We start from the raw sequence: 15,163 nt of genomic DNA on the forward strand, positions 1-15,163 counted from the left end.
TCAACAAGGCCCTACAGTGGACAAGGTGTGAATTTTCACTGAACTTTTTTTTGGCTCCTCTGTAAATTTATTCTTCAGACCCAGCTCGTTGGACGCAGCCAGCAAGCATGTTGGTTTCTTCCGAACCAGTTGAACCAGTGGACCCATTCAGGAGCCCTCTTGTTCAGCTATGGCAGAGCTCAATTGCATAATGCCATGCGGATATTATGCTGCTTTTGTCTCCTGACACTGCTTTTATTTTGGACCTAGCTGATACCCTTGCTGCGACTAATACAGCACGGTCGCCCTGAGAGTCCAAATTTGGGGGAGGACCCCTCCATCAGAAAATCTTTTAAACATGTAACAATGTCTGGTCATGAACCATTCTATTGTGCTGTTTTTTTTTCCATCCCATCCACAGCTTCTTGGTCTGGTTACAGAATAATGGGATTCCCAGGCTACTCTTTCCAGCTCTCTCTTAAACTATAAGTTTTGGCTGCTGACAGTTTTGAGCAACCTAAGGTGGATTCCTCGGGCTCTTTATACTTCATCATGCCAACGTATGGCTCAGATGACTGTTCTGGATCTCAAGTCTATTGATCGCTTCCTGCAGATTCCTCATTTCTGAATGGAAACCATGCGCACATTCATTGCTGCTGTCTCTTCTGGAGAGTTTCTAGTGTCCTTGGATCTCACAGAAGCTTTCTTTCATATCCCACTATTTCCAGAGCATCGTATATTTCTGCGTTTCCATGTTCTGGAACAACATTTCCAGTCCGTGGCTCTTCCCTTTGGGCTCGCAACAGCTCCCCACACTTTCACCAAGATGATGGTACTTGTAGTGGGGGGGGGGTTCCACAGGCAGGATGTCCAGGTCCATCCTTTCTTGGACATCTGGTTGTTCTGGGCTCCGTCTTGTCTTGAGTGCTCCTGTACGGTGAAAACAGTGATCTTGGGATGGATTGTCAACTTAAAAAAAACAGTTGATGCGTCTCAGACCTTGGAGTATCTGGACCTTCTCTTTGACACTCGGCAAGGTCATGCGTTTCTTCCCGAGCTCTGCAGTCCAAAACTTCAGCAGCAGATCAGAGATGTCTTGAACCTTCCAGTTACCATGCCCTGACATTATCTGCAGGTGCTGGGATTCAAGGCAGCCTCAGTTTATTATGGCAGCGATTCATTTGGGATTACTTGCTTCCAGCACACTCTGGAAGGAAAAGCAGTATGAGTGTTCTCTTACAATGCCATGGCATAGCGTATATAATTCATCAAGGGGTACAAGAAGCGCTCCCTTGGGCTAGGAGGCTCACATGCTGTTTCGCTGGGTAGAGTTGCATCTTCTGTCTCTCTCGGCATTGCCATTGGTCGGAGTCAACAAGTCCTGGACCCAGAAGAATGGTCCCTCTCGTGGAAAGCGTTTCCGTCTGATCGTACATCACTAGGGTCAGCCCCAAATGGCCTTGATGGCATCAGTAGAGAACTCAAAGGGCAAGCGTTCTTCAGTCAAAGAACAGAGCATGGACACTCAAGGTTGGACACTTGGTTCAGCCCTGGCCAGCTCATGAGCTCCTTTATGTGTTTCCTCCATGGCCTCAGTTGGTTGAGTCATCCACTGGATAGTGCCGCATCCCAGCTTTGTGATTCAAGTTGTTCCGGACTTGCCTCATCATCCATGGTTTGCAGATCTTTTCAGTCTTCTGCAGGTCAGGGAGCTCAACCTCCATCTTCCTAGCAACCTTCTCGGTCAAGGTCCAGTGCCTATGGAGACCCATGGTGCTTTGGCTCTTGAGCACTCAGCCTCGATGAGGCATAGTTATTCAGAGGAGGTCCTCTCAATGCTTTTGAAGTCCAAGAAATCCTAACCTATGGCTTTTTTTGCCTCAGCCTGGAAGGCTTCCCTAACAGTGGTGTGCTAAGGACCTGGTGGTGCCTGTCTTGGCACAGCATATTTCGGACCTTCGAGCTCTTTCATGCGGAGACCCTTTCTTACAGACGCCGGAGTAGTTCTTCGTACTGTACCTTACTTTCTACCAACGGTAGTTTCTGCTTTCCATGTCACCCAGGAGGTTCATTTGCCTGTGTTTCATTCCACTGGCTCAGAGCAAAAAGATCTGATCTTGTGCAAGTTGCTCCACTTTTGGAGAGGACTAATGATTTTTGGTTATCTGATTCCTCTTTGTCCTGACTGCTCCACCTTGGCGTAGTCGGCCAGCATCTATAGCTTTGATCACCTGATGGATTTGTATGGCCTTTACTGCGGCTTATGTCACCGTGGCAAGCTGCTGCCGTTTTACTTTCAGGCCCACTTCACTAGAAGTGTTGCTGCTTTGCGGATGGAGTTTTGCATGTTTTCGTCAGATGAAATTTGCAGGGCGGCCACTTGGTCCCTACCTTTACCCATTTTCTCCAGGTGAATATTGGGGCTCGCTCTGATGCAGCTTTTGGGACCTTGGTGTTGCGGGTAGGCTTTTCTGTCTCTCCCTAGATGCTGCCTTGCTTTGGTACATCACCTAGTGTACTGAACCTGGAAGGGACTAAACAGAATGTAAGATTAGGTTTTCACCTTTGATAATCTTCTTTCCATTAGTCCCTGGAGGATTTAGTATGGCCTGCCTTCTCACTTGTTCTGAATCATCTGCTTTCTGCGTCGCTTATTCTCCTTCAGGATTGAAGGATCCTGTGGGACGTTTTCCACTTCTATGAGTATGCATTACTGAAGGCTGTCTCATATGAGTGCTTGTTGCACACAGCAGGTTAGTTCTACATTAGAAACATAGAAACGTGACGGCAGATAAAGGCCAATTGGCCCATCTAGTCTGCCCATCTGCAGTAACCATTATCTCTTTCTCTCTCTGAGAGATCCCACGTGCCTATCCCAGGCCCCCTTGAATTCAGACACAGTCTCTGTTTCCACCACCTCTTCCGGGAGACTGTTCCAGGCATCTACCACCCTTTCTGTAAAAAAAGTATTTCCTCAGATTACTCTGAAGCCTATCACCTCTTAACTTCATCCTATGCCCTCTCATTGCAGAGTTTCCTTTCAATGAAAGAGACTCGACTCATGCACATTTATATTACATAGGAATTTAAAAGTCTATCATATCTCCCCTCTCCCGCCTTTCCGCCTATGTGCCTGTTTATTGCTTGTTTTCATGTTTTGCAAAGTAGACCAGTTCACAAATTGTTTATGTTGCTGGGGAGCTTCTCCAGTACCCCCTTCCTTGTCATGGATTTATTCAGATATGTTGCTTCGCTTTAGGACTGAACTACAGGGGGCTTTAACTCTCTATCTGAGGTGGGAGGAGCATGTGCTCAGAAAAGTGTTTGGATTTCTGCAACTCCCAGATTGCGGGAAGGGATTGGTGTTCGCGACCTTGTTGTTTTGTCGTGCTGTATTGTATATTTACTGCTGGTGTGCCAATAAAACATGATTTATACTAAAAACCTAGTGTACTGAATCCTCAAGGGACTAACAGAAAGAAGATTATCGAAGGTGAAAACCTAATCTTCCAATCCAATGCTACTGACTATACATAGAACAGTGCTGAATATAAGCATTAATTTTAAATGCTGTATCCTGTGTTTTGACTAATATTCCTCAGAAATTTGTATTAGTTTTTATATATTTTTTGAATATTTGCTCTTGTTTTAATTTTTTGTTTATTTGCATGACTGTGTGTGCTGTGTCCATATCCTAATTTAAACCAATTAAACTAGGGTTACCAGACATCTGGATTTCCCCGGACATGACCTCCTTTTCGAGGACATGTCCATGGGTCCAGACGGCTTTTCAAAACCTGGCACTTTGTCCGGGTTTTGAAAAGCTTCCTCGAAATCGCATTGGGCAGGAGGGCATCCGTGCATGCACAGATGTCCTCCTGCCCGACAAGAGCAGGCAGTGGAGGAGCGGGATTGGGGGGCGGGATCGGTGGGCTGGGGGGTGGGTCTAGTGGTACGGATTTTACTAAAGTAAAATCCGGTGACCCTAAATTAAACCAATATCTGTTTTTAATTTTCAGGTGAAATCTCTTGCTACCTCATGCCCAGAAGAACTTAAGAAAGGAAATGTTTTGGCCTGGCCAGATTTCCTGGCTGGAGTTGTTGGAAGAGTGAAGATAGATTCAAAGAGCATATTCTGTTCTGGTTAGATCTTACATTTTTTTGCTCTTTAGAACAAAAATAGCTTTATTCTTGGAAGTACAGAAGTATTGTAAACATATACTATGTTAACCCTTCTTATTCAAAGCCTTCACCTCCTGCATAGCTCCCTCATCCCTTCCCTATACATGCAGACTCACCACCATCACATTCATTTCAAATGTATTTCTTGTACAACTTCAGAGCTACAACAATGAGTCTCCATTCCTGAAATTTCAGTGTTTTGTAGCAAGAGTTTATCACAACCTCATACAGATTGAAGATTTCCTGTTCTGTCATGATGTAGAAAGATGGCTGATGGATGCTTATTTTGTTTACTTGTCCTTTATGACAGCTAGAATTTATTTTCCCCTTTTCACCTTCATTTTGGAGGTTCATTTTCCAACTCTTATTGCTGTGATTTACAGAAGCTTTTCCATTTAAATAGAGGTGACCCCTCTCCAGGCATCTGACTCTTTGACTACATTCTGTAGTGGATGTTTGGAGTTTGTGCTATGCTTGCTGTAAGATCATAATCAGCTGCAGTGAGTCTGTAAAATAAAAGAACATGTTAGGAAATGCTGGAAATCAGAAAAGCTTTTAGATTTTTGCAAGAAATTATAAAAGAACATACAGCCATAGAGTTATGATAGGAGGAAGGTCAATATGCTGAGAGCATAAGAATAGCCAATGGTTCATCTAGCCCAGTATCCTGTTTCCTCAGTGGCCAATCCAGGTCACAAGTACCTGGAAGAAACCCAGATAGCAGCATTCCAATCTACCAATTTGAGGGCAAGCAGTGGTTTTCCCTATGTCTGTCTCAATAGCAGACTATGCACTTTTCCTCCAGAAACTTGCCCAAACCTTTTTAAAACCTGGCTACGTTAACCACTGTTACCACATCCTATGGCAATGACTGTATTCCAGAGCTTAACTATTCTTTGGAGCGAAAAAAATATTTCTTCCTATTGCCTTTAAAAGTATTTCCATATAACTTCATTGAATGTCCCCTAGTCCGTGTAATTTTTGATAGAGTAAGAAACGATTCACTTAGGATTTTGTAGACCTCAATCAAATCTCCCCTCAGTCATCTCTTTTCCAAGCTGAAGAGCCCTAACCTATTTAGCCTTTCCTCATAGAAGAAGAGTTCTGTCCCCTTTATTATTTTAGTTGCTTTTCATTGAACTTTTTCTAATTCCAATATATCTTTTTTGAGATACAGTGACCAGACTTGAACACAGTGAAGTTGCACCATGGAAGTGATACAGAAACATTATAATATTCTTATCTACCATTGGTCTAATAGGTCTTATTTGCCATCCCTTTCCTAATAATGTAGAATATAGCAAACTTACTGAAACAAAAAAGTTCTTAATATAATCCAGCCAATATGTAAAGTGATTTAAACGGGCAGGAGATGCTCCTGGTTGTTTAAATCACCTGTCACCACTTACCTCTGATATTCAGTGGCACTATAGCAGGCAGGGGTGGTACAGGTGGCAGTGTTAGAGGGGTGTCAGTAATATTCAGTTCTGGCACCCGCATAACTAAGTAGCCTAATTTAGGACAACTTTAGAACTTTTTTATGTAGCCTTATTTTCCTGCTAAGCTTGGCCACTTAAGTTCCGAATATCAGGACATAAGCATCTCTGGCTTCTTTTTTGGTGCTAAGTGGGCATTTTCAGGTTTAATGGGCCATTTGGAATCTTAGGCCACACCCATTCCATCCCAGGATGTACCGGAATAGAGGCCTTAGACATATGAGCCAATCAGGGCCTTAGACCCCTCCACGGTACATACCAAGATGCACTGGGAAGGGGAAGACCCACCATTTTGAAGCGGCAGGCCTGCTGGTTGGAGGGAGTAAGCATACCTCCAGCTGACCTTTCTTAATCAAAGGTATGGGAGATGAGGAAGGGTATCGGTTTGGGCTTAGGGGTACAAGGTGGGGGTCTAGAGGGTTGGGGTGCTGGGGTGGGGATCTAGAGGTTTGAGGGGTGTCGGAGGGTTGAGGTTCGGGGGATGTCGTTGGTTGGGTGGTGTCAGGGGTGGCAGGAGTTGTGGGCGTGACTGCAGGAGGGAGTGGGCATCCCTCCTGCTGGGCTACTTCGGGGAGGTGTCAGGAGTTCAATGGGTAGCGGCAGGATGGAGTGAGCATACCTCCTGCTGATGTTGCTTTACGGAGGGGTGTCAGGGATCGTGGGTTGGCAGCAGGAGGGAGTGAGCATCCGTCCTACCAATTTGGGGGGTGGGTGCTGGGAGTCCCCTGCTGCAGTCACTCAGCTGATCATGGCAGGGGTATCCCCCCCCTCTCCCGATCAGTTGAGCCGGCAGGACTCCCCGAAATCACGGCTTCGGGTTGGCATGCCAGCTCAGATGATCAGAGATTCCCTTGCTGCAATCAGCTGAGCCAGCCGCATCTACTTTTAGGTTTTGAAATGTAGGCCAGCATTTTGCTAGCCTACATTTCAGGCATCTGTCACAGCCCTAGGGAGACGCTTAGGGCATGTAGGCACTTATGGCTCCTAATGCCACTGTAGGCATTGCTAATTCCTGGAGTGGCATTAGGCACAATTCACATCAAAGGTAGGCACCGGAAATGTAGGCCCTTAAAACCCTGGCCTACATTTCTGGTGCCTACCTTTCCTGAAGGAACAATTCTCTAAATGGTGCCATTGTGTGATTGACATGTGATTGGTTGACACCCAAAATGGCGCTGTTTATAGAATCCATTATTTTATTTTTAAGAACATTTTTTTCAGTAAGTTTGATAATTCTGCATTTTATAATTATACCTTTCATTTTTGTTTTTTGTAATTTAAATTTATATATATAATTTTATATGCTTTCCATCAGTATGGGTTGTATTCAAAACAATTTTCATTATAATCAATTGGAAGTCTGTGGGCTTATTTTACAAACTGGCGCTATGGATTAGCATGTACTGAATGTGAAAAAGTCCATGGGAATTGAATGAGCTTCTTCGCATTCAGCGTGCCACAGAGTGGTAGCACTGCTTTGTAAAAGGAGCCCTAAGTTACATTTGTTTTACTTTTAGAAATTCTACCCCTGCTTCAGGCATCCACCTAAACACTACTTCTCTAGCTGAAAGTATAAGTCCTGTGAAACTTCATATATAGGACTAGATTCAGTAAATGGTGCTCAAAAATGGTGTAAAATATCCTCATGGAGCAGTATTCTATAAACGACTTAGAGCCAATTTCCGTACCAAACTCAGTGTGTGAATTTACATCAACTGAAACCTGGTGTAAATGCTAGCACGTAATCTAGATATAGATCCCTGGTATTTAATAATACTGCTTGCATATTTAGTGATCACCCCTGAGCCGCCCATGCCTCCTTTTGAGTTGCACACTATATGATTTGTGCGTGGATCTTTGCTTTGTGAGCAAATCCACAATTAATGCCAATAATTGATTGTTAGAAGACAGTGTTCCCTCTAAGCGGGCGGGTGTTGTGAGCAAACTTTTTTCACTGTGAGCTAAAAATATCGGGCGCCAGCAAGTTATGAGCCAAATAAATATGTTGCTTTCTACCACAGAACTTCCTTACGTTTGTATGGAATCTATCCCCTTTCAACTTTAGAGAGTGCCCTCTCGTTCTCCCTGCCTTAGCTACTAAGTCTATTCCCTTCAGTACCTTGAATGTTTCTATCATGTCCCCTCTCAATCTCCTCTGCTCAAGGGAGAAGAGGCCCAGTTTCTCTAATCTTTCGCTGTACGGCAACTCCTCCAGCCCCTTAACCATTTTAGTTGCTCTTCTCTGGATCCTTTCGAGTAGTACCGTGTCCTTCTTAAAGTACCAGTGCTGGACGCAGTACTCCAGGTGAGGGCGTACCATGGCCCGGTACAGCAGCATGATAACCTTCTCTGTCTCTTCAGTCCAGCATCTGCCCCTTCCATTCACTGTCTGTCTTTCCCTGCCATCTCTCCTCCTGCCCCCCCCCCACCCCCCAATTTGGTCTAGCATCCATCATCTTCCTTCTGTTCCCCTCATGGTCTGGCATCTCTATCCTTCCCTCCCCCCTGTGGTTTTTAGCATATCTCTCTTCTCATTTCCTCCACTCAGATCTGATCATTCTCTGCTCTCTCTTCCCTTTTCTACTCTGGTCTTCCTTCTCTATTTTCTGCCTCCATCTAAATTAAATTCTTTCTTACTATTTAGTCCCGTTTCCCTCTTTTCACTGTGTCTACACACAGCTTGTCACCCCTTTCCCTCACCCCTCCATTATCTTACTATTTTCTTCCCCCTTTATTTATCTCCTCCTTCCATCCAGTATGTGTTCTTTCCCCACTTCCATTCAGCATCTGCTCTCCCTTCTCAACTGACATCCATCTGCCTTCTGCTCTCTCTCCCTTCTTCTCACTTCCATCATCTGTCCCCTTCTCTCTCTCTCTCATCTCCTCCATTCCATCATCTGCCCCTTCTCTCTCTCTCTCTCTCTCCCCCCCCCCAACTTCCATCATCTGCCCCCCTTCCCCTCACCTTTGTGGGTCACTTTCTTTCCCCTGAGGGTGGCTCATGTCACAGGGGAAGCTTTGGCCGAGCAGAACCGCTTGATTGACAGTGGAACTTACTTGATTGATGTCGATGCTGGGGCCCGTTGCCGTTTGAAGGAAAAAAAAAAAAGGTGGAAAAAAGGAACCTGTAAAGGCGAGAGGAAGGGAAACCTCCAGGACAGCTGCTTTTTGCCCTCCTTCAGCGGCCCAAGAGTTCAGACCAGCAGCGGCAGCTCTGTATGCTTTTAACTTCGGCACAGAGCTGCCCCTAATCAATAGTTTAGCGCGGTTTCATGAGGCAGCCTCGGGGCCTTTGATAGCCGGCCCGCTTCGATGATGCGATGTGGGCCGGCCTAGCAAAGGCCCCGAGGCTGCCTTATGAAACCGCGCTAAACTATTGATTAGGGGCAGCTCTGTGCCGAAGTTAAAAGCATACACAGCTGCCGCTGCTGGTCTGGAGGTGCGGAGACAAGGCAGGAGGCAAACGCGGTGGAAGGCAGGAGTCCCGGCGAAGCCGCAGGAGTCCCGGCACAGCGACTGCAACAGGAAGTTGCAAGTCAGCTGACGCCGGCCTTTCGTTGCGGCGGGGACCGAATCCTTCGCGGACCGGCAAGATTTTGTTTGCGGACCGGCGGTTGAAGAACTGTGCTCTACACTGTGTGCGCTGTGACGAGAAACTTGTGCGCTGCGAGGTAATATTTTGAGCGCCAGCGCACCCAAGCGCAGCTTAGCGGGAACACTTGGTCCTAATTAAATCGTTAGCCAATTTAGTTGCATACGAATCTCAGAATAGTTCATGGAAATTTGTCCACATTTACTGAATCTGGACCTTAAGCCTTTATGGAGAGAGGAGAGAGGATGGGCATATTGTTTTTCACCTGGGTCAACCACTCTGAAAAATGTTTTCTCTGAGGACAAGCAGGCCAAATCATCTCACAACTGGGTGACATCATCTAACAGAAATCAGTGTAGATGCTGCCTAGCGCTCTGTCCCAAAGTGTGAGAATGATACCCGCAGCCTTCATTTTTCTGCAGAGAAGAGAGGTGGTGGTTTTGATTTCTTAGTGAATTGACTTACACTTTTTTCTTGGTGCCTTCCCTGTTAAGTTTTTGTCCTTTTTCTTCATTATTTGCATTATTTTAAACTTCTATTAGTGTCCCTAGTCATTTTTGCCCTGTTTTAAGTTTCTTTACTTTTTCAGCTCCGTGGTCCTCCTTAGGCCTGTGCTCCGGTCAGGTTCCATCATTCTTTTTGGGAGGCAAGTGGCCTTTTCATACCCTCACCACTGAGCCTTTTCATTTGGCATGGTCTGTTTTTCCTTCCATATCCAAAAGGTTCCTGGTGGCTATAAGTGCTGTTTTTAGTGTACCAGTAATCTGGTCATCTCTGGGACTGATTCAAATAATTGATGTCTCCAATGCTTGGAGCCAGACCATGGACACTCATTCTTGTGCCCTCTGCTTGGGCATGCAAAAGAGGAACCAGGGAGACCAGTTCAAAATAATTTTTGGCGCCAAATCCAGTCATAAGAACATAAGAATTGCTGCTGCTGGGTCAGACCAATGGTCCATCGTGCCCAGCAGTCCACTTACACGGCGGCCCTTAGGATAAAGACCAGTGCCCTGAGACTAGCCTTAACTGCGTTCAGCGGGAACTTGTCTAACTTTGTCTTGAATCCCTGGAGGGTGTTTTCCCCTATAACAGCCTCCGGAAGAGCATTCCAGTTTTCTACCACTCTATGGGTGAAGAAGAACTTCCTTACATTTGTACGGACTCTATCCCCTTTTAACTTTAGAGAGTGCCCTCTTGTTCTCTCTACCTTGGAGAGGGTGAACAACCTGTCTTTATCTACTAAGTCTATTCCCTTCATTATCTTGATGTTTCGATCATGTCCCCTCTCGGTCTCCTCTTTTAACGGCAGAAGAGGCCCAGTTTCTCTAATCTCTCACTGTACTCAAGTTTGGCATTGGAAGCATCATCCCTGATGGCTGAGATGGCTCATTCTGACACTGGGAGTGCACTGTCACAATCTATATAGCTTATGCAGATATAATAATAAGATTCAGCAAAAATCAAAAGTATTTAAGTATCTTGGAACTTCAGAGGTGACACTCATAGGACCGAAATGGTTTTGAGTGGTCTTCCACCATGTCTCTTCACTAGTTCTGGGTTTTTGGGGGGGTTTTTTAACTTTTAAAAAAATTGCTTTTTTTTATATAGTGCTTTAAAAGGCATTCAAAGTGCAGTCAAATTCTTAAGCATTCAACAAATATTGTACATTTCCCATAATGGTTTAAAACTTTATATCAAAAAGGCTGTGTAACAAGAAAAGCTTAAAGAAACTTAGCTTTAGTTGTGTCGGGGAGGGAAACTGATGCCAACACGATCATGTTTCGCTGGGGAGGCTGTTTCAAAGCGCATTCCGCCTGGGAGTGCACTGACATCAAGGAGGTCTCCCCCTGCCTCAACACTGGGCACTGTGCTAGGGCCCTGGGACCAGTCTGCATGGGATCAGACACTGAGGTGATGGGAGGATTTAGCATCATCCTCTTTGGTATTAGAAGCTCCAATGCTCAACACTGAGCCCAAAAACAGCAATCATTGGTCCCCCTCAAAACTAGTACAGTGAACATCAGAACATCAGTGTTGCGATACCCAAGAAGTGTCAGCATCAAGAGGAGTGCTTACCTCTTGAGGAGTGCCAGCACTGCAGCCAACTTCTAGCCAGGCTCAGGCTTATAATTCAGCACATACAGGTTTACAAACTATCCCTATACCAGCACCAGCCCTGCTTTTATTGATGGTTGCCCTCAATGACTGGTATTGGGCCATGCTCCAGGAGGAGCTGGTGGGCTTGCAGCAGCAGCAGATCAGAGTGCATTGGTTTTGAGGGCACTTGCGCCAGCCGTAGCACAGCTGCAGCTCTCCTTGGAAGCCCAGGTCTTGCCTATGGGCAGCTGCTCCACTGTTTCCTCAGTGGGCATCAGAGTCTGGGCTGGCCTCAGCAGTATCCTGCTCAACATCAGGGGAAGAAGCTTCCTCGGAGTTGGGCAGTAGATCTATGCTTCAGCCCTGATCAGCCTTGGACCTTCCTCTAGTACACCAAGGTAGGTGAGGACTCATTTCTCCCAGGAGGATTGCTTGGGGTTTGACCAGTCATGAGACTCTGATGAAAAACCAGACTACTTTTCAGAAGAGAGATCTTATGGCATGCCCTCCTAAGGGTGTCTCCTTCATTTTTGTCAAAAGGCTAGCGGCCACTATCCTCTTTAAGTTAGAGACTGAGGATGAGCTTATGGTAATGTTGTTGAACATTCTGTACTATGACTTGCCCCTTAGAGGAAGGCAATCACTTTACCCCTCCACACTGTCCTCAGGGACACACAGATAAAGAATTGGGAGACCCCTCTTGCTGTTTAGGCTGTCTCTAAGAAGGTGGATTTGATGTATTACATAAAAAGGACTCCAGGATTCAAGAAGGCCCAGTTACCACTCCATGGTAGTCTAATCCGCTTTCAAGAGAGCCAGAAGCTCTAGGACTCATGTCTCAGCTCCCTCGGACAGAGAGGCCAGGACACCGGATTCTTATGGGAAAAAGGTGTATCAGACATCAGTGCTTATCTCCCACATCCAGGCCTACCAGTTCTACATGAGCATGTACTTGAAGTCCATGGTGCGAATATGTGAACACTCTTGCACTGAAACAGGCTTCAAAGCTTTGCCAGCTGACTACACAGCAGGAGTGCAGTACAAACCTAACCAGGGGCATGTTTGATACTTTTGACATTGTATCCAGATTCTCTCTGCCTTAGGTGTCAGGATGCATAGATTCCTATGACTGCACGTCTCAGACGTCAAACCAGTAGTTGATGGACATTCCATGCCAAGGAGATAACTTTTTTGGAACAAAATGGAGGAGGTTACAGACCTCATTAAGAAACACTCTGTCCCTTTCTCGGTAGCCTCCTTCTGCAACCATCTCCTCTCGGAGGTTTTTGGTTGGACTTTGGAGGAGCATCTACTATTTTCATAGGTATAGGTTCACCACCCAAAAGGCCCAGCCTTAGTGTTTCAGGCCCCAACAGCAGTGTACCCTGAAGCCCCAACTAGCTCCCCACTCAAAGCAGGGAAGAAGATTTTGACTGGCTCTAAGAAAACATAGTTGACATCCAAGTAGCTGTTCTGAATGACCTGCTGGTAAGGAAAAGGCTGAATTTTTTCCAAGAAATGTATATCTTTGTAACCCCCAACCAGTGGGTTCTCTAAACTGTCTGCCACAGTTATGCAGCCGTTGGTGAAAATGTCTTCCAGATTGCCCACCAAGGGCACCTTATCTCAGCTCTTTGCACATGAAGGTACTTGCAGAGGAGCTCTCTACTCTTCTAAAGGCCAATGTAGTTGACCCCATTCCACTAGGAAAAGAAGGGAGAGAGTTTGTTCCAAGTACTTCTTTATGCCCAAGAAAAGTAGAGGGATCTCATCCCATCCTAGACTCAGGGGCCAGAGCAAGTATCTGGTCAAATAAAAGTTCAGGATGGTTTTCCTAGGCACCCTTCTCTTCATGGTTCAAATAAACAATTGGCTATGCTCTCTGGACTTAAAGGATGCCTATATCCATAGGAAATATCTCAGATTTTACATGGGGAAATACTACTTACAGGACTGTGTACTGCCCACTGCCCTTTGGTTTCTTTTCAGCTCCCAGGTTCTTCATCAAATGTCTAGTGATGGTCACAGCATTACTAAAGAAGCAGGGGATGCATGTGCTTCCCTACTTGGACAACTGGATGGTCAAGAGCACATAGACTGTGCTCTTTAGTCTATGTGGAGGACTATTGAACGACTGGTTGGGTAATACTATCATGTGCTCTCCATCCTTTTTAGTTTTAGAAAATCAGTAAAAACGCAGTTGTTCGATTTGTAACCTAAGGATTCATTGTTTTACTTTTTTTTATCCTGTACTAGCTGATGCCCCGGCATTTCACGGGTATTTAATTATAGCAATAACACTGTAAATGGATTCAAATAAAGATATTTTTTGTGATGAATGAAATTATTTTTTTGAATTTGATCCTGAGACTATAATTCCAAATTCTTTTACTTCAGAAGGTTGTAATCATGGATGCATTCAACTTGGACTGGGGAGCCCATGTAGATGGGCTTCACACCCATGGGACTTGGTTCATCCAGGAAGCTTCGCTACATATCAACTTCTGGAAGTCCAAGCAATTTGAAACACTAAAAGCTTTCAAAGATTGGCTGATGAACCTAATTATTCTGATTCAAACAGACAACAAGTTGACTTGTATTATGTGAACAAGCAGGGGGGGTATGGGATCCTACCCCTTGTGTCAGGAAGCCATCAGAATGTAGACTTGGGTCATCAGTTACAGCATAGTGGTCTGGGCCATATATCTGGCCAAGAAACAGAATAGTCTGGCAGACAAGCTGAGAAAAGTCATGAAACTGTATGAGTGGCCTCTCAACATAGGTGTTGCATGCAAAGATCTTCCAAGAGTGGATCATTTTGCTACTCATCTCAACAATAAGATCCCTTAGTACTGCTCCAGACTAGTGGAAGATGCCTTTCTCCTTCTTTGGGAAGTGGATCTTCTGCATGTGTATCCTCCCATTCATCCGATAGGGAAGATTCTCCTGAAACTCAAGCAAGACAAGGGCACCATGATCCTTGTTGCCCCATTCTGGCCAACACAGGTGTGGTTCCCTATTCTAGAACCAAGGAGATTAGAGTGTTTTCCAAACCTCATCACTCGAATCAAGGAGGCTCTTCTTCTTCCCAACCTTAAGTCCCTGGCTCTCACAGCCTGAATGTTGAGAGCGTAGAATTTGCCTCCTTGAACTTGCCAGAGGGTGTCTCCATGGACTTGCTGACTTCACTAAGAAGAGTTACTCCTTTAAGTGGAAGAGGTTTGCTATCTGGTGTGAGAGCAAGGCCCTAAATCTCTCTTTCCCTACACAAAACCTACTTGAGTGCCTCCTACACCTCTCGGAGTCTGGCTTGAAAATTATCTCTTCAAAAGTTCACTTCACTGTGCTTTTTATCACCATGTGGGAGGTAAGGCCATCTCTGGATAGTTTCTAGTTGTTCACTTCATGTAGGGTTTGCTGTTGACCAAGCTACCCACCAAACCTCCTCCTGTGTCATGAGACTTCAGCATTGTCGTCACCCAGCAGGTGAAAGCTCCTTTTAAGAAACAAGATGGCAGATAAAGGCCAAATGGTCCATCTAGTCTGCCCATCCACAGTAACCATTATCTCTTTCTCTCTCTGAGAGATCCTAAGTTTCTATCCCAGGCCCTCTTGAATTCAGACACAGTCTCTGTTTCCACCACTTGATTCCTGTCATCTGAAGTACCTCACCTGGAAGGTCTTATTTTTGGTGGTAGCCACTTCATCTTGAAGGGTCAATGAGCTTCAGTCCCTAGGAGCAGATCCATCTTACATGAAGTTTCATCTAAACAGAGTATTCTTCTGCACTCAAGTTCCTTCTAGAGAATGACATGGG

At 45.3% G+C, this 15,163-nt stretch overlaps 1 protein-coding gene across 2 annotated transcripts in view; it reads left to right on the forward strand.

Annotated features, from left to right (window-relative positions):
• Positions 1–15,163, forward strand: part of SVEP1 (sushi, von Willebrand factor type A, EGF and pentraxin domain containing 1) — a 430,677-nt gene that overhangs the window by 264,883 nt on the left and 150,631 nt on the right. For both annotated transcript variants that reach the window (XM_033926500.1, XM_033926511.1), the window contains exon 29: positions 3,999–4,122. In XM_033926500.1, coding sequence (XP_033782391.1) covers positions 3,999–4,122 — 124 coding nt within the window. The remainder of the gene's footprint in view (positions 1–3,998; positions 4,123–15,163) is intronic.

This window comes from Geotrypetes seraphini, chromosome 1 (assembly GCF_902459505.1).
Source record: "Geotrypetes seraphini chromosome 1, aGeoSer1.1, whole genome shotgun sequence".
Lineage (NCBI taxonomy): Eukaryota > Metazoa > Chordata > Amphibia > Gymnophiona > Dermophiidae > Geotrypetes > Geotrypetes seraphini.